The 22839-nt window shown below is 40.8% G+C and overlaps 1 protein-coding gene across 4 annotated transcripts in view; it reads left to right on the forward strand.

Moving 5' to 3' along the window:
* Window positions 1–2928: 2928 nt before the first annotated feature.
* The window catches only part of LOC126248650 (leukocyte surface antigen CD53-like), a 177318-nt gene continuing 157407 nt past the window's right edge, over window positions 2929–22839 (forward strand). For 3 of the 4 annotated variants that reach the window (XM_049949849.1, XM_049949860.1, XM_049949840.1), the window contains exon 1: window positions 2929–3010. In XM_049949849.1, the coding sequence (XP_049805806.1) occupies window positions 2951–3010 (60 nt within the window). In that variant the 5' untranslated portion in view covers window positions 2929–2950. Of the gene's footprint in view, window positions 3011–14133; window positions 14232–22839 lie in introns of those variants that run through there. The other variant, XM_049949871.1, reaches the window with a different exon arrangement.

A 22839-nucleotide genomic window follows, 5' to 3' on the forward strand; every position in this document is an offset into this window, starting at 1 on the left:
AACCTAAGTTTAATTTCCGCTAAGGACAACACACACACACACACACACACACACACACACACACACACACATGCCCGAAGGAGGACTCGAACTTCCGGCGGGAGCGCCCGCGCAATCCACGACGACATGGCGCCTCAGACTGCACGGCCATTCCGCGCGGTTGTGAAGAAAAGAGGCAGACCCATGATTCGGGATACAAACACATCACAAAAGAAAAGAGGCCAAGGAAATGCCTTTAAAGGACTATTGTGACATCTGTGGTGCAATGTGCGGGAATACATTTACCCAGTTTACATGCGTTTCCAAAACCGGATTTCAAAGTCGATATCCCGGTTCCGCTTTTGGTTGGTCAGGTAAACACTTCAAAATCGATTCTGGAAATCTGCTTTTATAAAGCCGTTTTCCAGTTCCACAATCGATTTTCATGCCCATGTAAACAGCTCAGAAAGTCTAGTTATTTTAACGTCTTTGCGTATTTACTGAACGGCAGCTGTCAGTCCGTAGCTGGCAGATAGCAGGTGGCGTTGCAAGTGTACTGTCAGTTGGTAGCTGACAACTGGCAGGCGACATGGCAACTGTTTAGCCACAGCTGACAACTTCAACTACTACTTGGACACTATATCGTGGCAGTCAGCCTCGACTGTAAACAAATTAGGAAAACAGACTCTCTTATTTCTATATAAGAAGACAAAGCATTTCACAGAACGTAAGACTTTTTTTCTCAAAGGAAGCAATTCTGGCAGAGAAGGTTTACCTTTTACAAGGTGGCACGTGAAAAGTTCTCATTTGTTTACGCTCGCAGCCAGTTGCCACAATATAGTGTCAGAGTAATAGCAAGTAATTGTAATTGAAGTATAGGCAGGCCATATTTTTAACTGAGAGGACGGAATATATTATAAAGAAAAGAAATTAGCTTTAGAGATAATTTTAATTTTCGTAACAAAAATATCAATGCCAACAGAATTCAATTAATAATTATTTTGTAAATGATAGAAGACAGAAACAAAATTCCTACAGAGCTATAATTCAGGTACGTTCACTGAGCATCTACGAAGAAAAATGCTTTCTTCTTTACTATAGATGAGTCTGTAGGAATAATAATGGAATCCTAATGTGATGGTTGAGAGTGCTTCTGCTGACACAATTTTGAAAAGTTGGGATCAGTTCTTGACAACTGGAGACGGATGTCTGGTTCCGCATCTGGACAGCTCTGGTACTTAGTTCTGTGGGCAGCATAGATCGAGAATCCAGATTCACACATGTATGTTGTGGCAAACGGAAGAAGTGCACGTTTTGCCTTTTCAACTAGGGGGTGTATTTCTTGTTATCCAAACGGATCCAAAACTGAGTAACCGTCAATATCAAAACTTGATTTCAAGGTAGGGTCTGTGGCAATTTCTATCAACAACTCATATTCATTTGATGATAGAATGTTCGGCTTTTTGGATACAGTGAATGGGTTGACCACCCATTCGTATTTCTGCAGCTTCTCATCTTCAGCTGTTGGGAAATAACGCTCCAACAATGACATCAAGCTTCGGAGATGTCCCAGGATTTGATGAAACAAATTCTTCCCAAGCGCCAATGTTTTGTTTTTCAAAAACTCCTTGAGAAGAGGAAAGCACTCGACCTTCCCCTCCTCGATTCTCTCTGTCCAAAAATTGATTTTCCTCTTGAATGCTCGAACTTCGTTGATAGCAGTGACCTTTGTTTCACTTTGCCCTTGGAGTGAAATATTCATTTCGTTCATTTTGGAGTAAATATATGACAAATAGGCAAGTATACACTGCCAATTTTCGTCATTAATAAGGTCTGCTAATTTCGTGTTATGCTCCAAAAGGAAAGCTAAGACTTCCAATCTTAATTCCTACAACCGAGAGAGTGCATTCCCACGTGAGAGCCACCTCACTTCTATGTGGAGAAGCAGGGAACGATGAAGGCTGCCCATATCTTTACACAGTATTGTGAAAAGTCTTGACTTCAACGGCCTTGATTTTATGTAGTTAATGATTTGAATGGATTCGTCTAAAACTTTCTTGAACGAAACAGGCATTTGTTTCGTAGTTAAAGCGTATCTGTGGAGAGCACAATAACTACTGCTGCAATTCTTGGCGTTTTCTTTTATTTTCGTTATTGCTCCGACACTAGGACCTGTCATAGCTCTTGCACCATCTGTGCACACATCTATGCAATTAGACCATGAAACTTCGTTAGTCCTTAAAAAATCATCCAACAGACGTAATATTTCAGCACCTGTTGTGTTGGCAGGTAGTGGTCTGCAGAATAAGAGGACCTGGCCAGCAGTATTCACTTCACTACACCTGACAATTCATTACGGGGAGCCACTAAGGAGCATATACCTGCACGTCGCTATGCTACAAAAGAGCTGCGTAATGCTGTTGAGGATGCATTTTGCACTATGTCACTGGAAATGCTCACAAATATGTCAAGAAGAACACGAAGACGTAGGAAATATGTTTACGGCATGATTTATAACATACCGATGAATTGGACACTTAATACGTAAGTAAGTACTTGTCTAAAACAAATCAAATCAATTAGGATTCGATGCCAGGGGGTAAGGGGACTTCTCGCCCAACCTGTAGTTAACTTTTCTTAAAGTTCTTTGTCTTCTCCAGTTTTTGATACTTTTCGCTAATTTTAGAAACCAGTGTAGTCTTTCAATCATAAAAATGTAGGTGATATGAGTAGAAAAAATAAACTGTAGGGTGTGGTAGTGTCACCGTAAAACTCCGACGAGAAGCGTCATCACACATGAGTTCCAATCCTCTCCATCGAGTGACATTAAACTTGATACACGGCAAATCTATTAACCTACTAGCGGTGACGTCATTACAACTTCATCGCTCAGTTCAGATAAGCGCGACATGTCTCGATAAGTTAGCTTATCGGCAGATATGCCGGACGTGGAGTAGAGAGAATAGCAAAAATGAGCTGTGCTGTTTCCATTTTGAAATATGTGTTGTGCTTCCTCAATTTCCTCTTTGTGGTGAGTATTCATAATTTTGGCGTAATCTTTCTACTTCATTTCTGTATCGTGTGACTTCGGCTGTCGTTTATATAACACGTGTATCATATAGATACATCGTGGTTCGTCTGTCAAAACATGTTTTCTGATAGATCCTTAAAAGTGTACTTGCTTACTCTCATTGAGATATCAACATGTGCCAAATAGCTGTAAACAGAACTTTCTAAGTTTGCTCAACAATAGTCTGTTCTTGATGTTTTGTCAGAAATTTATCACGAAGATACAAAATTTTCGTCTTTATTCCAGCTCTTGTGCATTTGTGTTACTATCTTCCTCTATGTACATTCAATACATCTTTTGAAAGAGTCTTGCACCCGTTTCACAGGACCGTAGAGTTTTTCTGAAAATTTTATACAAGTGTCCTGTAAGCTATCTCTTTTATAGATCAGGTGGTGGAATTTGTTCTAATAAACCAGCACACCGAAGCCTACACTACCAAACGTGTGACTTGTTATCGCTCCGTATCACAACAAAATGAAACGGATGACATGGCATGGTGGTTAACACACAGGACTCAGATTCGGGAGAAGAGGGATTCAAACTTCAGTACGGATGTCCAGATCGCCTCTTCCATGATTTCTCTAAGTAGTTCTACTTCGAAGCCAGGATGATTCTTTTGGAAATTTGTTTCCTCAGCCATGCCCTTGTTCCTTTTCTGAGTTCACAGTCGGTGTTCGGTTAGACCCTAAAGTACCATAACAAAACGACACAGTTAATTTTAGTTGTTCCTATGATGCTTATAGTTCCGGTTTTTCATTAATACTTTCAGTGTCTGTTCGTACATTTTAACATATTTCGAACTATCTGCCATCCCCCCAGCAAATGGTTTTCGTGTAGGAATGTACCGAACATACGTTACTAATCAAGAGCATTAACTGCAGTGATCCCAATACGCTAAGCTACCGCACACCAATTTCACTGACGTACGCTACGATGATGGTGATGGCTGTCCAAGTAGCCGGTTCGAGTAGCGACAGAAAAGAAAATTGACTGATAATTAGTTGGAGAGAAGATGTGGAGACATATGGATACCGTATGTTAGTATCTTCAGTTCAGCTTTAAACCCAATTACTAGTTTTCGTAAAGCGAGACTAAACTACAGTGTTGATGATTGTCTGTTGGATGACAATGGTAATGTCACCGCCCACTTAAGGCCTTTTGAGAGAAGATGCTTACATGTCGACCCTGGCTTCAAACCTTCGTTCGCCTCCGGCGGCATAAACACTACATGCAGCCGTCACAGGTATTGATAATAGATTGATAATAGACTGGAACTGTCCTGGATAGCTCGCTGGAATAGCACGCTGGTAAAAGGATGTACGGTAGAACGATTGGCGACAATCATTCTCTGCCATATTTTTATTTCTAGGGTTGCTAATTGACGGAGGTATTTAGGAGAGCCTGATTTGAAGGAAGGTCGTTAGAAACGCAGCACTATGTCGGCTGCAGAAGGACAAAGAAAGGAAATGAATGTGAGCTGCTTGAAGAACAATCTTAGCATTTGCTTGAGACGATTTACGAAAACCAAAGGAAACGTAAATCATGATGATCATAAGGGGATTCGAACATTAGAGAGACTACGATTCAGGTGCATTTTGAAAGCAGTCTGTATAAACCAATTTTCATTTGTGATTGCTTGGTGCTAATTAATAATCACTTGTAAAGGGCACAGATAATTTTTCTTGGTACTTTCGAAGAGAGTACACCGGGTGGGAATGTATGTTTTGTGTGTCAGCCAGCTTCCTTTCCACGTGTTCCCCATTTCCACAGATGATCCGTGTATTCTGTATTCTATAGTATCGATGTCATTAACTTTTCCCAAATGAATCGGGAAAGTTTGTTTCTCCACTAATCAGAGCACTTCCAGTATTTTCGCAACAGGTATTTTGAGATTTCCACCTCCCCACCACTTTAAAGAACCTTTCTCCAGAATCTGCTCCCTCCACTGGCCATTTTTAAAACTACATTCAAGTTCCAGACACCACTTTCGCAAGACTTGATGTTCCTTCGGAATTTATTTCGGTTAGTGCTGTTAGCTGTAGACTAAGCACGAGGGAATCATTTCATTCAATTCTTAGAGGATTCGGGATTGCTTTTTGTTTCATTCTATTGAACTGCTTTTGTTAATTTTCGTGAATAATGGTTCAACAGGCATTTTGTCATTGTTCACGTCTCCCTTTGATTAATTACTTTCCGTATTTTGCTTGGTAACGGTGCACTACATTAAATTTACCGAAGCTGCGTTCTATTTGGATAATTACCCCTCTTTTTAAACAGTTGTTAAGTTTGTTCGTGTGATGAGCTACGCCTTAAGAGTAATAGTCAGCCTGAAACTACTCATACGAGTTTATTGCCTTCAGCAATAACTCGCATTCCAGTAGCACCGTCACCTGAATTAGTTCATGTACTCGGGAGATTACTCTCGCACTTTGAGGCACAATTTTATGTGAAGCCTCACCGCCATGTGTGAATGAAATCATGAGATTGCAAGTGTAGGCTATTCCATTGTGCAGAACATTTAATACGATGCGGAACGACCCCATTTTGAGTAGCTTTTCTTCGTTAGTCTGAGAAATGCTGAATTTACCATTCTTAGTGAATTGCACCTTAAACACTGAAATTTCGTATTCAGATCAAGGTCTGGCACACAGTTTTTATCTCTAAGGGGGTGTCATAATGCCACTGAGTGAAATGTTCATTTCAAAAGAAATCTGGAAGCGAGAGACAAGGAGATACTATTGAGTATCTGATTCCGTTCACAGAACCATTACGACGTCATCTAGTTCAGCTTCCGAAAAGGGCCTAACGCTCTAACACAGACTTTATTCTAGCAAAAGAATCCTCCAGTAGGCAGTGTCTGCGGCATGAGAAAATCAGTACACCAAGATCTAAATGTGGATCAGCTCTCAATTTTCAGAGGGAAGAGATGAATGTGAGACGTGTTTCAAAATTACATACGCACATCAGCAAAGGTGTTGTATCACCCCTGTCTGTCATGCGGGTGTGCTGCTCTTGTGGCTGTTCCCGTACCGATCCAAAGGTCATCCTCTGACGTTGTCTTTAAACATACACGTGGTGTCCACGAGCACTACCTACTAGCATGACAGTTGAAAGTAAAGCTGCAGCAGGGAAGCATTAGAGACATCTGTGGAACGGTAAACATCCATCATGACAAGAAGCAGAATGGCGACCAATGAGCGAATCCGTATCAAGTTAGGCGCAGAACGCTTTCAACCAGGGAAGTTGGTCGATGTGTGTACCGCGTCAAATTTATGTGGTGCAGATGTTCAATCGCTCCCAAATGACATGTAATGTTGAGGACTTACACCGTACAAGTCATACACAGTTGACATATACACTGGATAATCAATACCTACGACTTTTGACTCAAGTGAACCGCGAGATGAGTGCTCCAAGAAATGAACTCGGCATTCGAAGACGCTACAGGACGGCTCGAACCGCACCACAATAGTAGGAGACGATTGCATGATACGAATTTCCTTTGCTGACAAAGATGGCGAGCACCACGTAATACACCACAACAGTATGGATTCCGCTACAGGTGGGCAACAAGTCATGCACAATTCACATCGAGGAGTGTTGGGTAGGGTAGTCTCCCTGATCTAGGTTACAGGGTCGAGATTCTACAACCAATAGCGGGGCCCCATCGACAACATTTTGGTGACAATTTCATTTTGAAGAATGATAACTCTCGTGCATACCATGCTGTACTCGTGAACAGGTTCTTTCAGCATGCTACCATCACCAGAATGGAGTCGCCCGTCTCTTCCCCTGACATGGACCGAATCGAACATGTGTTGGATCGATTGAAACAAGCTCTTTTTGGACATCGACGATGACCACGTACTCTGCGTGACTTCCACAGATCAGCCATTGAAGACTGGGACAATCTGGACCAGGGCTGGCTTGACGATCTCAACAATGGTATGCCACGACATATTCAAGCATGCATCTGAGGAAGGGGTCGGTCCACCACGTATTGACCTTGCCGAGGATTTCTGCGCAAAACCCCCGTTGTTAACAGACGAATTTGTCAATCTGAAAATATACACATGTCTCAGAGCCAGGTGTTGTTTCATTTATGGCTAAATTTAAAAAGAAAGAGGTGACACAGACGTTTTGTTGATGTGTACGGGTTGTATGACTATCCCCTCTCCCACGATCACTGTGAGATACTAGCGTTTAACCTCAATGTAATGAATGTCATCCACGTCTCTTCTAAACAGTTCAGAGGTCTCAATCTTTTTCGTTCAACTGTTAGAAATGTCATTTACACACGATGATTCGTTTAAAGATACCTTTTAAAACCGAATCTCCTGGGAAAAAGTATTTTATTAAGAGTTTCTTCGCTAAACTTGAAGTCCATTATGTCCGTCAAAAAGGAAATTTTCGCTGAGTTGGAAGTCCCATAGGTTTCCCTAGAATCGAAAATCCTGCTGTCTAATGGCAGAGGCATTGCTATGACTACTGGAATACAAGCTGTAGCACAAAAGAAACGAGACAGCTCCCATTACTGTGGAAGTATTAGTCGTAGCGCACTAATGTCTGTTTTTCTACTTGCGCTATAACAGGTTTCAGCAAATAGACAGTTCGTCATTGATAGTGGACCAGCACTTTACTACATCCGTGCTCCTCCAATCTAGCGAGAAATGTGGTAAATGTGGTGTGATACAAAAAAAGGAGTCTAGTGCTACGAATGATCGTCTTAGTAAACAGGTGGTCCACTGTCACGGATGTGAACGACTTTGACAAGGCCTTTCACGGTGTTATTTATTTATTTATTTACACGTCAAGTTCCTTAGGACCAAATTGAGGAGCAAATCTCCAAGGTCACTGAACGTGCAGTACATGAAATTACAATGTAAAAGTAATAACAGATAAAAATAAAATGTTTATGAACCCGAAAAAAGTCAATCCATAAGTTTAAGTGAAAGCAATCAACAATACGACAAGCATCAGCTTAATTTTTAAAGGAGCTCCTCGACGGAATAGAAGGAGTGACCCATGAGGAAACTCTTCAGTTTCGATTTGAAAGCGCATGATTACTGCTGAGATTTCGAAATTCTAGTGGTAGCTTATTGAAAATGGATGCAGCAGTGTACTGCACACCTTTCTGCACAAGAATCAAGAAAGACCGATCCAAATGCAGGTTTGATTTCTGCCGAGTATTAACTGAGTGAAAGCAGCGTATTCTTGGGAATAAGCTAATATTGTTAATAAGAAATGACAGTGAGGAATATATATATATATATATATATATATATATATATATATATATATATATTTATATATATATATTGAGAGGTCAGTGTCGAAATACCCAGGCTCGTGAACAGGCGTCGACAAGAGGTTCGTAAACTTACACCACTCATTGCCCGAACCGCCAGTTTCCGAGCCAAAAATACCCTTTAAGAATGGCAAGAGTTACTCCAAAATATAATACCATACGAGATAAGCGAATGAAAATAGCAAAGTTGACTAATTTTCGTGTCGAAAGATAACTCACTTCAGATACCGTTCGAATAGTAAAAATGGCAGCATTAAGCCTTTGAGCAAGATCCTGAACGTGAGCTTTTCAAGACAGTTTACTATCTAAACACCTAGAAATTTTAACTGTTCAGTTTGACTAACGACATGTCCATTCTGTGAAATTAAAATTTCAAGTTTTGTTGAATTGTGTGTTAGAAACTGTAAAAACTGAGTCTTACTGTGATTTAGCATTAGTTTATTTTCTAAAAGCCATCAACTTAGTTCATGGAGTGCACTATTTGAAACCAAGCAAGGATGCAGTTCATTTTTAGTTTTGTGTTAGGACTTGGTTTCTTCGTTTTTTACGGTAGTTGCTCGAAGCTCACTCCCGTCGATATTGTATCCCTCCTACCGTAGTTCTCGCACAGTCGGTTCGCAAAATTTTACATTCCGGTGCGCGTTTCGTCACCTTTTCCGCGCGACACTGTCGCTCTTTTTTTCATAACTCCGCCAATAAATTTAATGACTTAATATCAAGGCTTAAAAATATTTTCCGCGGTGATATTCCTACGTTGCCATTGGTAAGAATGTGCACTACTTGGAACTCTACACCTAGTCACGTGTGCAAGTTAAGTCCGGCTGCGGCAGGGAGCAACAGTTTTCTCTGACGACTGATACGTGAGGCTGTCGCGGGCTGTCTTGCCGCCGGAGTGTGATGTCTGTCTCCAAGGTAGTGAGTGGCTCGCCTACCGGGCCAGCTCCTCCAGCTGCTGGTGTGCTCCTAGACGCATACTGCCGTGCCATCTAGCCTCTAAGCCTCTTTTATTGTACTCCTTTTCCCTGGTTCGTCAATAGTCACCTAATGCTGCTATTGCAACTCTCAACAGTCTCTGATTGTTTCAACTTCTCCAGGTCCTAACTCCTTAATTTTCTACGTGTCTGCCACTTTCTCATCTTTTGCCTTTGTTTCACCAATAAATCACAGTCAGAGACCACATCTGCTCCAGGAAATATTGCATAGTTTAAATCCCAATTTCTAAATCTTCGTCTCATCAATGCACAATCTATCTGAAAATTTCCTACGTTTCCGGTACTCTTCCACGTTTCCAGCACTCTTTCATAGTTCTTGAACCACATGATGGGAGTGATTAAATTATGCTCCATGCAAAATTCCTCCGGGTGGCTTCCGCTCTCATTCCTTTTGTCCAGTCCATGTTCTATTATTTTCACTGTTCGTCCTTTTCGTATTATGGGACTCAACAGAATAAAATTGTAGTCTCGCTCATACTGAATTATTTCATACATATTTAAATCTCTCCATCATCTGTGGAGTTGGAAGTCACATAATTTTCAACTTCTGTGGCAGGTTGTGGTTTTGTAGCTATCTTGGTTATGATTATCTGTACACTATGCTGATCGTAGTAGTTTACTCGCATTCCTTCTTCCTTATTCACCATTAAACCTACTCTTGCATTACCACTGTTTGATTCTGTATTGTTGTTATTCTGGTCGTCAATCCAAAGACTGGAACTGATGCAGCTCTGCACGCTAGTCTATCCTCTGCAAACCTCTTCACCCCCGGATAACTACTGAAACCCACACCCATTTGAACCAGCTTACGGTACTCCTCAATTTCCCTCCCTCTACAATGTTTACCCCCTCACTTCCCTCTAGTACTACACCGATAATTCCTTGATGCCTCAGGATGTGTCCTATCAATCGATCACTTCTTTCAACCAAGTTGTGGTACTCCCCAGTTCGATATCGTACCTCCTCAGTTTATCGTCATACTCAGGGGCAACAACACTTTAAATCCGCCTCCGGCCGTTCAGATGAAGAGACACGAAATGCATTTGCAGTTGCCAATAAGAACAACCATCAGCTATAAAAGGGAATGACGACAATGAAAATTTGTGCCGGACAGAGACTCGAACCCGGATTTCACGCCTTACACGAGCGCTCGCCTTAACCTGCTTTTCTTTCTTTTTTTTCTTTTTTAGAAAGTAAGTTTTAAACCTTTTTTTCATTTTGTTCGTTGTATTTGATCGTAGCAGACGTCACATGACATCCGTTGAAGTTCGTTTTTGATTCCTTCACTCAGTTTTTTTTATTACAGAGACCAACAAGTTCTCTGACCGAACACGCAGAGCTACCGTGCCGCCCTTTTTTCTTTTCTTTTGGTCTGGGCGGACGTTACATGACATCCATTCAAGTTCATCGTTGGTTCCTTAAATCATTTTTTTTTATTTTTTATTTCTTTTACTACAGAGTACAATCGGCCCTCTGACCGAACGCGCTGAGTTACCCTGCCGGCCGGCTATCCGTACACCACTGACGACCGCACCCAGTCTTCCAAATGTCGTCGTCCCTGCGTCACAACCTGTGCTTGTACACGTATTTTAGTTGAAGCGCCCTAACCTGTACGAGTATGGGTTGTAACGTCTGAACGACGACATATGGAAGACTGGGTGTGGCAGTGCGTCGATAGCCAACGCCGTTAAGAGAATTTCTCGTGTAAAGCGAGAAACCGCGGTTCGAGTCCCACTCCAGCACAAATTTCCATTGTCGTCATTCCCTTATGCAGCTGCTGTTGTTCGTATTCGCAACTGAGAATACATTTCATATATTTGGTAACGACCGTAGTCACTGCAGTGCCTGTTCTTTCGGACATTCATGCATGTCCAAAGAAACGTTACATCCTTCTTCGTAACAACACAATTGCAATATCGTGTTCAGATTTAGGCTTTCCGTGATTTCCCTATATCGCTCCAGGCAGATACCAGAATGGTATCTTTGAAAAGGACGCGGCCGATTTCCGTACTCATCCTTAACAAAGCAATCCAAGCTTGCACTCCGTCTCTAACGACCTCGATGTCGACGGGAAGTTGAAATCCTAATCTCTTTTCCTTCCTCCTTCGACCTAGAATATAATCTTCAGCACCCTTCTATAGCGCTAAATTTTAAAACCTTCTATTCTCTTCTTGTCTGAACTGCTTATCGTCCATGTTTCACTTTCGTACAATGCTCCATTCCCAAGAAATACCTCTAGGAAAGACTACCTAATCGTTAAATTTAGATTGGATGTCAACAAATTCCTTTTTTCGTGGACGTTTTCCTTGCTATAGCCAGTCTCCATTTTATATTCTCCGTAATTCGACTATCATCACTTAGTTTCCTGCCCAAATACTTTTAGGATCTCATTTCCTAATCTAATCCCACAGTATAGACTCATTTAACTCGACTATACTCCATTTTCTTTGTTTTACTTTTGTTAATACTCTTGTGGCGTTCGCTGTGTTATTCAGTGGTTTGGTATTTAACTAATTTGTAAATGGAAATGATAATCTTATTTTATTACATTGAGTAATTACTAAATAAATTTTCTCCCGGCTAAAGATTTGATCAAGTTGCTAAAGAACTCCAAGTTAACGTCGTGTTAAAGTGTTCTCTGTAAGTTGTGTAAGTGTCACTAAATCACAGTTCATACAACAGATTCTGTACAACTATTGATTAAGATGGAAGCAGTTATCTTCAGCAAAATGATCATTTAAACCACCGAATATCAGCCGCGCACAACACTCACATATGTTACCTGAAACAATATTCTTCGCAACTCGTGCGTAATTAATTTCGGCTCCATACATCAGCTAGAAAAATTTGTTGTAACGATCGTGCTATGAGCACTGTTTTTAAAGAACCAATCTGATTCGAATTATTTTCATTCAGATGAGTTCGGGACCACCGGTGCACATTTATTTTTACACATTTGTATTACGCTCAGCATTTATGTCTGCAGAGTTGCGTAATTAGAATTTGCCGCTGAGACAATTGTTAAGATGGCGTCAGACAATTGATAGAGACTTTCTATTGTTAGAGCAAATAAGTATTTTAAATGCTTATTGAACTTTACAGAAACTCTACTTTCGTATTGTGCACTATTTAGACTTCATCAAGCAAACATTTGATTTGTTTCTAAGGAAAACACAGACAAACACGCGATCAATGGCTGCGCTCGTTGCAGCGGAAAGAAATAATTAACACAGATAATGCTTACTGAGAGAGGAATTAGATTTACAAATAATTAATCACTCATATTTATAATAATAATGAACTCTATTTTCAAGTAATAATTAACAAATAATTACAATTTCTTAACAGACCTCAGTTTGATAAGCGTCTTGCGTGCTGAACCTACAAAAGCCAACCAACGAAAGGTAAAAACAAAGGAAGACAAACGCAGAATATAAAAGGAATTTACAATTATCATTGTCTTTGTATGATACACATCGATATGTCCAATTACATCGTAGAATATTATATAAATAATTAATTCAATATTTTTTCATATGTCGAATAAATAATGTTTATAACCGTTAGAGGCATAATTTCCTCTCGTCGCACTGTAGCCAAAAATTTATCACGTGGATGTTACACTCTTCTTATAACGTCTTTTAAGGACACTATCCACCGTGAAAGATGTCATCGGCGAACTTCTAACTTTTATTCATTCTCCCTGTACTTTAATTCGTTTTTCAAGTTTTTCCTTCGTTTCCTTTATTTTTCGATTTTGTATTGAAAACTCTGCAGTCACCTAACCAGAAATCATGTTCATCGTTCCACTACTCCCAATTATATCTAACGTACACCTATTCATTTCTCTTTTAAAAGTTTTCTAGTCTTATACAAATAAAATTACACAATTTCAGAGACTTTCTGTGTATATATAGAAGCAGAGAGTGAAAATCTGTACCAAGGGCGGGAATTGAACGCTGGTTTTCCGCTTGGTAGGCAGGTGCTTTAGTCAATAAGCAACCTTCGCACAGCGTTCGCCCTAGTGCATAGATTACCCTGGTATGGCTCCCTTCTCCATCCAAATACTCACTGCCGCCCCAGTCTACTTTAAATTTCCCGTTGCACATGAACAGAATTGCGAGGCTCTCCATGTTTTGGAATAGCATCGCAGCTTCGAATATAAATGGGGGATCCATTCTGAAAACCAGGTGCAGGAACTCATATAAATGAAATGACATAATTTTAGAGACTATGCTGGTATCATACAGATACGATTTTATATGTATAGACTGAAGCAGGGACGGAAGGGGGTACTTAAAAGTAGACTGGAATGGCAGTGAGAATCTGGATCGAGGAGGGAGGCATGCCAGGGTAACCCACGCAGTGGAGTTAACCGCTGTGCCAAGTCTCCAAAATTGTGTCATTTCATTTGTATGAGTACGTGCGCCTGGGTTTCAGGCTGGATCGCCCATTTACGTTCGATGCTGAGGTGCTATTGCAGAACAGGGAGAGCCTCAGGAATTTCGTTCGCGTGTAAGGGGGAATTTAAAGTAGACTGGGGCGGCAGTGAAAGTTTGCATCCAGGAGGAAGTCGTGGCAGGGTAATCGGAGCAGTTGTGCGAAGCACTGTGCCAAGGTGGCTTAGTGGTTAGCGCAATTGCCTAATAAGCAGGACACATGTTTTCGATCCCCGCCCTGGATACAAATTTTTCTAGTTTGCCTATAAGATTAATCGAACCAACATTTCACGTTCCGACGGGTGGAATAGAGGACTTGTTTTGTGCCTAGTGGCAGCAGGCTCCTGAGAATCCACTGCACGGAGATCTGAATGTGGGACTGTTTACCTCCAGAATAGTTCACGTAAGAGGATGCCGTCATCATTAAGCAACACAGTAAATAAGTAAGTATCTCCTATGAAAATACACAGACGGAGAAAACCCCAACATCAAGAATGGGTTGTGCGAGACAAGCGAACGTTGGTAGGTGTGTTTCTATATCTGAAAGATGAAGTCTTTTCAAATTTCGTGACTGTCGCATAAGAATAGGCTAGTAGCGCCAGGATGAAAATGTACACCAGGTTTGCTTTAAATACTCGCTGTAACGGTCGTGAGAGTTAGTTACGTTTGAGACTGGGGGTACTGTACTGATATTAGTCAAGAATGCCTTTAAGACGACGAAGATGCCGTTATTAACAGGTCACTGAGTTTGAACGAGGTCGTGTAATAGTGCTACGAGAAGCTGGGTGTTCCTTCTGCCACTGTAAGTGATTGTTGGTAGCAATGGAGTAACGTACAGTAGCAGGAACCCTGGCTCCAGACGGCCACATGGTACTACCCAGAGGGAAGACTGTCGTGGCACATCGCACTGCATCTGCAGGAGCAATTTGAGCAGCCGTTGGCACCACAGTAACGCAACAAACTATTACAAACCGGTTATTTCAAGGACAGTTCCAAACTGGACGCCCTGTAACGCTCATTCCATTGACCCTAAACCACCGCCATTTATGTCTTCAGTGGTGTCAAGCGAAATCTCATTGGAGGGGGAGCGGAGATCTACCTTTTTTTGTGATGAAAGCGGTTCTGTCTCAGTGCCAGTGATGACCGTGTGTTGGATCGAGGGAGACTAGTTGAGCGCCTGCAGTCAACTTGTCTATGGCCTAGACACACTAGACCTACATCTGGGGTTAGGATCTGGAGTGTGATTTCGTTTGACAGCAAGAGAACTCTCGTGGTTATTCCACGCTCCCTGACTACAAATTTCAGTCTGGTGATTCGATCTGTTGTGCTGCCATTCGTGAACACCATTCCACAGGGTGTTTCCTAACAGGATAACACTCTCCCACATACCACTGTTGTAACTCAGCATGCTCTACAGTGTGTCGACATGTTGTCTTGACCTGCACAATTACCGGATCTTTCTCCAGTCGAGCACGTGTGGGACATCAGCGGAGGACTACTCAGCTTCATCCGTAACCAGCATTAACTGTCCCTGTATTGACCTACCAAGTGCAACAGGTATGGAACTCCATCCAACAGACTAACGTCTGGCACCTGTACGACACGATGCATGTACGTTTGCGTGTTTGCATTCAACATTCTGTCGGTTACACTAGTTACTGGTGTACCAGCATTTTACATTGGCAATGACTTTCCTTGAGTTTGCATTAACCTGTGATCTTTCAATGTTAATCACTTAAATATGTTACCTAGACGAGAGTATTCCCTAAATTTCACTACTCTACATTAACAATTTCTTGGTGTTGAGATTTTTTCTGTCAATGTAAAACGGCTATTGTTTCTCATTGCTTTCAAGCTTGCCGCAAGACCAAACTAGTAAAGTCATATTGGAAATGGTAAATCTATCGGGTAATCTGCTAGCCATGTAACTACTGAGACAGCTGCTGCTCCTCTTCAGAAGACACATGCTAGTCTCACAACTCCACAGAAATCACTACGCTCTACAGTACGGCTATCTGCATTGTAGAGGCACCCAAGCCACCTCCTGTGACAAGATCCGTAGTTGGTGGGTAGTGGTGGGGTATGGGGAGAGTGGAGACGTATGATCACACTAAATGCACTGATTCCATCTCGCCGTCTACACAAAGCTCCTACTAATTGCTTTATGTGTCTACAATTTGAAGGGATAGTGTAAAATTTCCTAACCTGAGTTCGGGTTTTGGTTACTGCGCAGTGCTCTCGCAACCTGTAAGCGATCGTTGGTGAAACTTGAAAAAAAGAGTGGTTCAAGCACGTCTTGTTAACTAGATGAGATTTATTTGTTTATTCAGTAATTTTTTTACTTGCTAGTTTCTTTTAGTCTGTTATCTAGATACAAGAACACACCAAATGTTGCTAGTAAACTGACATGTGTTAATGTACCACATTTTAATATAACTTCAAATTTTGGTGTTAAAGAAAAAAGCTATGCATAAAATATCTACTTTAAAAAAAGAAAAGCAGACATAATTTTAAAAATCTACATACTACGGTTTAGCCATCTGGCATACCCAGGTGTTATGGTATGCGGTGTACTGACGTCCAAATCTCTGAACATCGTACACTCGCCAGTCAACGTTGTTGTGACAATGTAGTGCTTCTCCATGTGACCCTTTTATGGGGTACATTCGACCCTGACTCTATTTTTATGCATCACAATGAGCGACCGCGTCGAACAACGAAGGTGATGGAGCTCTTGGAACGAGGGGATATTTGGCAAATGGACTGGCCTCCCTGTTCCCCGAATGAAACCCCATCGAGCGCTTATGGGATGCGTTGAGAAGACGTTTTGCAGCACGTCCACGATCACCAGCGACCATCCACTAGTAACCAACCGCGCTGGTTGAGGCATGGAACGCCTTATCACAAGAACTGCTAAGGAAATACCATCCAGCGATTGTGCGATGTGTTGGAGGGACGTTCTGCCGCACTTCCACACGCACCGGCAACCATCCGGTAGCTGCCAGCCAAGCTTGTGGAGTGTGGAAGACGCTACCAAATGAACTCCTTACGAACTTTGCAGATGATACACTGCCGTCTGTGATCATCACAGACCCTATTAAGAACCATGCCTCGCCTTTTTTAATGTCCAGGGGACCATTATGATTTTCAGTGACTTCAGAGTAATAATTATTATCTTTGCATAAAATTATCATTTCTGTTCGTCTCATGACATATTTCTTTCAGTTACCTTCTATTCTACATTGTTCTATACAGTTCTTCCTATGTATTGTCGAAGTTACTTAGCAGTGTCACATCACGCGAAAGTTATTTTCGTCCTTACTGGGGGACGATCATGAAAAAACATATTATTCAAAAGATGCGCCAAATCCACAAGTTTGAAGATACAGCTATGAATTTTTTTCGATGCGTTGCTTGAGATTAACACACTTACTCTTAAGTTCTTTGGATTACATACAGGGTGATTCAAAAAGAATACCACAACTTTAAAAATGTGTATTTAATGAAAGAAACATAATATAACCTTCTGTTATACATCATTACAAAGAGTATTTAAAAAGGTTTTTTTTTCACTCAAAAACAAGTTCAGAGATGTTCAATATGGCCCCCTCCAGACACTCGAGCAATATCAACCCGATACTCCAACTCGTTCCACACTCTCTGTAGCATATCAGGCGTAACAGTTTGGATAGCTGCTGTTATTTCTCGTTTCAAATCATCATTGGTGGCTGGGAGAGGTGGCTCTCTGCTAGCTCTGCGAGTCGATTTTCCTGGGCTGCGAACAAATGCTTGCTGGATGCGTGCTACATTTTCATCACTCGTTCTCGGCCGTCCAGAACTTTTCCATTTGCACAAACACCCATTCTCTGCAAACTGTTTATACCAACGTTTAATACACCACCTATCAGGAGGTTTAACATCATACTTCGTTCGAAATGCACGCTGAACAACTGTCGTCGATTCACTTCTGCCGTACTCAATAACACAAAAAGCTTTCTGTTGAGCGGTCGCCATCTTAGCATCAACTGACGCTGACACTTAGTCAACAGCGCCTCAAGCGAACAAATGTACAACTAAATGAAACTTTATAGCTCCCTTAATTCGCTGACAGATAGTGCTTAGCTCTGCCTTTTGTCGTTGCAGAGTTTTAAATTCCTAAAGTTGTGGTATTCTTTTTGAATCACCCTGTATATTTAACATTTATAGGAATTTAAAAATTTTGATTGCAAAAAATAATATATGTACCTTTTTCTCAGAAACGATTCAAGAGATTTCCACAAAATTTTCTCTGTTTAATCTCTTTGCACGTAGTAAGCTTCCCTGATGAAGCTATTTAAATATATCAAACAGGAGACTTTTAATAACTTTTAACTATAATTTTGTAAGTATAATACAAAATTCCAAGCACTTTGCCCCTTATTTCAGGTTACACTGAGAATTTCAAAAATTTCTCTTGAACCAACATTTATTGGGTTTATAGAAATACGTGCCGAAAATTTCATAATTGTAGCCTTCATACATTCTGAGGAAAGGTACATAAATTTTAAAAATATAATTTTTCAGGAATTGCAGTTTAAAGTTCAACCTAATGTTTCTCCTTGTGTCACATCTTCAGACGACCCAAAATTTGTATTTAGGGTCCTCCTTCCCTTCAAAGCTTCTCTTATGGTTTCTTGTTTTCTGCCTTCTTTCCTTTACCAGGTTTTCAACCGACTTTTCAGCTGCAGTGAGGCGCAGTGAATCTATTTTTCTCAACATGCCCTGAGTTTTGCATTCACTAACTTCCCCCATGAACCATGGACCTTGCCGTTGGTGGGGAGGCTTGCGTGCCTCAGCGATACAGATGGCCGTACCGTACGTGCAACCGCAATGGAGGAGTATCTGTTGAGAGGCCAGACAAACATGTGGTTCCTGAAGAGGGGCAGCCGCCTTTTCAGTAGTTGCAGGGGCAACAGTCTGGATGATTGACTGATCTGGCCTTGTAACATTAACCAAAACGGCCTTGCTGTGCTGGTACTGCGAACGGCTGAAAGTAAGGGGAAACTACAGCCGTAATTTTTCCCGAGGACATGCAGCTTTACTGTATGATTAAATGATGATGGCGTCCTCTTGGGTAAAATATTCCGGAGGTAAAATAGTCCCCCATTCGGATCTCCGGGCGGGACTACTCAAGAGGACGTCGTTATCAGGAGAAAGAAAACTGGCATTTTACGGATCGGAGCGTGGAATGTCAGATCCCTTAATCGGGCAGGTAGGTTAGAAAATTTAAAAAGGGAAATGGATAGGTTAAAGTTAGATATAGTGGGAATTAGTGAAGTTCGGTGGCAGGGGGAAAAAGACTTTTGGTCAGGTGATTACAGGGTTATAAATACAAAATCAAATAGGGGTAATGCAGGAGTACGTTTAATAATGAATAAAAAAATAGGAGTACGGGTAAGCTACTACAAACAGCGTAGTGAACGCATTATTGTGGCCAAGATAGACACGAAGCCCACGCCTACTACAATAGCACAAGTTTATATGCCAACTAGCTCTGCAGATGATGAAGAAATTGATGAAATGTATGATGAGATAAAAGAAATTATTCAGGTAGTGAAGGGAGGTGAAAATTTAATAGTCATGGGTGACTGGAATTCGAGAGTAGGAAAAGGGAAAGAAGGAATCATAGTAGGTGAATATGGATTGGGGGGAAGAAATGAAAGCGGAAGCCGCCTTGTAGAATTTTGCACAGAGCATAACTTAATCATAGCTAACACTTGGTTCAAGAATCATGAAAAAAGGTTGTATACCTGGAAGAATCCTGGAGATATTAAAAGGTATCAGGTAGATTATATAATGGTAAGACAGAGATTTAGGAACCAGGTTTTAAATTGTAAGACATTTCCAGGGGCAGATGTGGATTCTGACCACAATCTATTGGTTATGAACTGCAGATTGAAACTGAAGAAACTGCAAAAAGGTGGGAATTTAAGAAGATGGGACCTGGATAAACTGAAAGAACCAGAGGTTGTAGAGAGTTTCAGGGAGAGCATAAGGGAACAATTGACAGGAATGGGGGAAAGAAATACAGTAGAAGAAGAATGGGTAGCTCTGAGGGATGAAGTAGTGAAGGCAGCAGAGGATCAAGTAGGTAAAAAGACGAGGGCTAATAGAAATCCTTGGGTAACAGAAGAAATATTGAATTTAATTGATGAGAGGAGAAAATATAAAAATTCAGTAAATGAAGCAGGCACAAAGGAATACAAACGTCTCAAAAATGAGATCGACAGGAAGTGCAAAATGGCTAAGCAGGGATGGCTAGAGGACAAATGTCAGGAATTAGAGGCTTGTCTCACTAGGGGTAAGATAGATACTGCCTACAGGAAAATTAAAGAGCCCTTTGGAGAGAAGAGAACCACTTGTATGAATATCAAGAGCTCAGATGGCAACCCAGTTCTAAGCAAAGAAGGGAAGGCAGAAAGGTGGAAGGAGTATATAGAGGGTTTATACAAGGGCGATGTACTTGAGGACAATACTATGGAAATGGAAGAGGACGTAGATGAAGATGAAATGGGAGATATGATACTGCTTGAAGAGTTTCACAGAGCACTGAAAGACCAGAGTCGAAACAAGGCCCCGGGAGTAGGCAACATTCCATTAGAACTACTGATGGCCTTGGGAGAGCCAGTCATGACAAAACTCTACCATCTGGTGAGCAAGATGTATGAGACAGGCGAAATACCCACAGACTTCAAGAAGAATATAATAATTCCAATCCCAAAGAAAGCAGGTGTTGACGGATGTGAAAATTACCGAACTATCAGTTTAATAAGTCACAGCTGCAAAATACTAACGCGAATTCTTTACAGACGAATGGAAAAACTGGTAGAAGCGGACCTCGGGGAAGATCAGTTTGGATTCCGTAGAAATGTTGGAACACGTGAGGCAATACTAACCTTACGACTTATCTTAGAAGAAAGATTAAGAAAAGGCAAACCTATGTTTCTAGCATTTGTAGACTTAGAGAAAGCTTTTGACAACGTTAACTGGAATACTCTCTTTCAAATTCTGAAGGTGGCAGGGGTAAAATACAAGGAGCGGAAGGCTATTTACAATTTGTACAGAAACCAGATGGCAGTTATAAGAGTCGAGGGGCATGAAAGGGAAGCAGTGGTGGGGTAAGGAGTGAGACAGGGTTGTAGCCTCTCCCCGATGTTATTCAATCTGCATATTGAGCAAGCAGTAAAGGAAACAAAAGAAAAATTCGGAGTAGGTATTAAAAGTCATGGAGAAGAAGTAAAAACTTTGAGGTTCGCCGATGACATTGTAATTCTGTCAGAGACAGCAAAGGACTTGGAAGAGCAATTGAACGGAATGGTCAGTGTCTTGAAAGGAGGATATAAGATGAACATCAACAAAAGCAAAACGAGGATAATGGAATGTAGTCAAATTAAATCGGATGATGCTGAGGGGATTAGGTTAGGAAATGAGACACTTAAAGTAGTAAAGGAGTTTTGCTATTTGGGGAGTAAAATAACTGATGATGGTCGAAGTAGAGAGGATATAAAATGTAGACTGGCAATGGCAAGGAAATCGTTTCTGAAGAAGAGAAATTTGTTAACATCTAGTATAGATTTAAGTGTCAGGAAGTCGTTTCTGAAAGTATTTGTATGGAGTGTAGCCATGTATGGAAGTGAAACGTGGACGATAACCAGTTTGGACAAGAAGATAATAGAAGCTTTCGAAATGTGGTGCTACAGAAGAATGCTGAAGATAAGGTGGGTAGATCACGTAACTAATGAGGAGGTATTGAATAGGATTGGGGAGAAGAGAAGTTTGTGGCACAACTTGACTAGAAGAAGGGATCGGTTTGTAGGACATGTTTTGAGGCATCAAGGGATCACAAATTTAGCATTGGAGGGCAGCGTGGAAGGTAAAAATCGTAGAGGGAGACCAAGAGACGGATACAGTAAGCAGATTCAGAAGGATGTAGGTTTCAGTAGGTACTGGGAGATGAAGAAGCTTGCACAGGATAGAGTAGCATGGAGAGCTGCATCAAACCAGTCTCAGGACTGAAGACCACAATAACAACAACTACTTCTGAAAATGCAATTTATCCCGTCTTCTATACACTCTTTATGACCATGGTATTATTGAATGATGAAAGAATTGAACACTCGCGTAGATGTCCGTCAATAGCGTAAGGCAAAATTAAGAATTTCTTCTTCATAATCAAAACAGCTGGTTTGTTATAGTTTCTAAGATAAGGAACAGAGTCACAGAATATCTATAAAACCAAAGAGTCTATATATCACAGCCTTCCAGCTGTCCTCGTGGAAGTTTGCCTGAAAGTAATCTACGGAATCGTTATTCACCGAGCCAGTATTGAAGTGTTGGTTCGAAAAGCAGGTCTGGCAAGAAAGTAGCGTCACACAATTAATTATTTTTCCGGCACTTCGGATGCAATGTCATCATTTAAACTTTGTGAAGTTATTTTACATGAGTTCTTCTAACAAATAAAAAATAAATTGAAAATTGACATTTTCAGTCAATTTCTTAAGTTTTTGACACCAGTTTATAGTTATATTAGTAGTCACTGACGTACCTATGGCTTTTACATGCGGGTGTCGAACACTACTCTTTAGGAAGGTAAACTATATTTTGCCGATACCTTCGTTCACTTCATAAAAAGACATTACTGTTAACCCCAGTAGAGTCAAACAATTGCAAATTAAAAGTCCCACAAGTATGTTAGAATCCACATCATTCGCGTGTAAAGTTGCGGGCAAACAATAATTGACGCAAGCACCTTTAAATAGAAAGCATGTAATGTTGGTATTAAGATATGTGTTTACGACATGAAATAAAGCTAAAACAGGAGGTAGTTACATATTATTAAATTATACAATTACTAACATTATGTAATATTATTACATCATCTTTGTGACACTTTGGCATTTAACTGTAACTATAGGTCATAAGTTAATGCAATTTAATGAATAACAACAATGACTTTTATTTAAAATATTGTATTTAGCCTTCTAATATAATATTTAGCCTTATATTTAACCT

This window comes from Schistocerca nitens, chromosome 1 (genome assembly GCF_023898315.1).
Source record: "Schistocerca nitens isolate TAMUIC-IGC-003100 chromosome 1, iqSchNite1.1, whole genome shotgun sequence".
Taxonomy (NCBI): Eukaryota; Metazoa; Arthropoda; class Insecta; order Orthoptera; family Acrididae; genus Schistocerca; species Schistocerca nitens.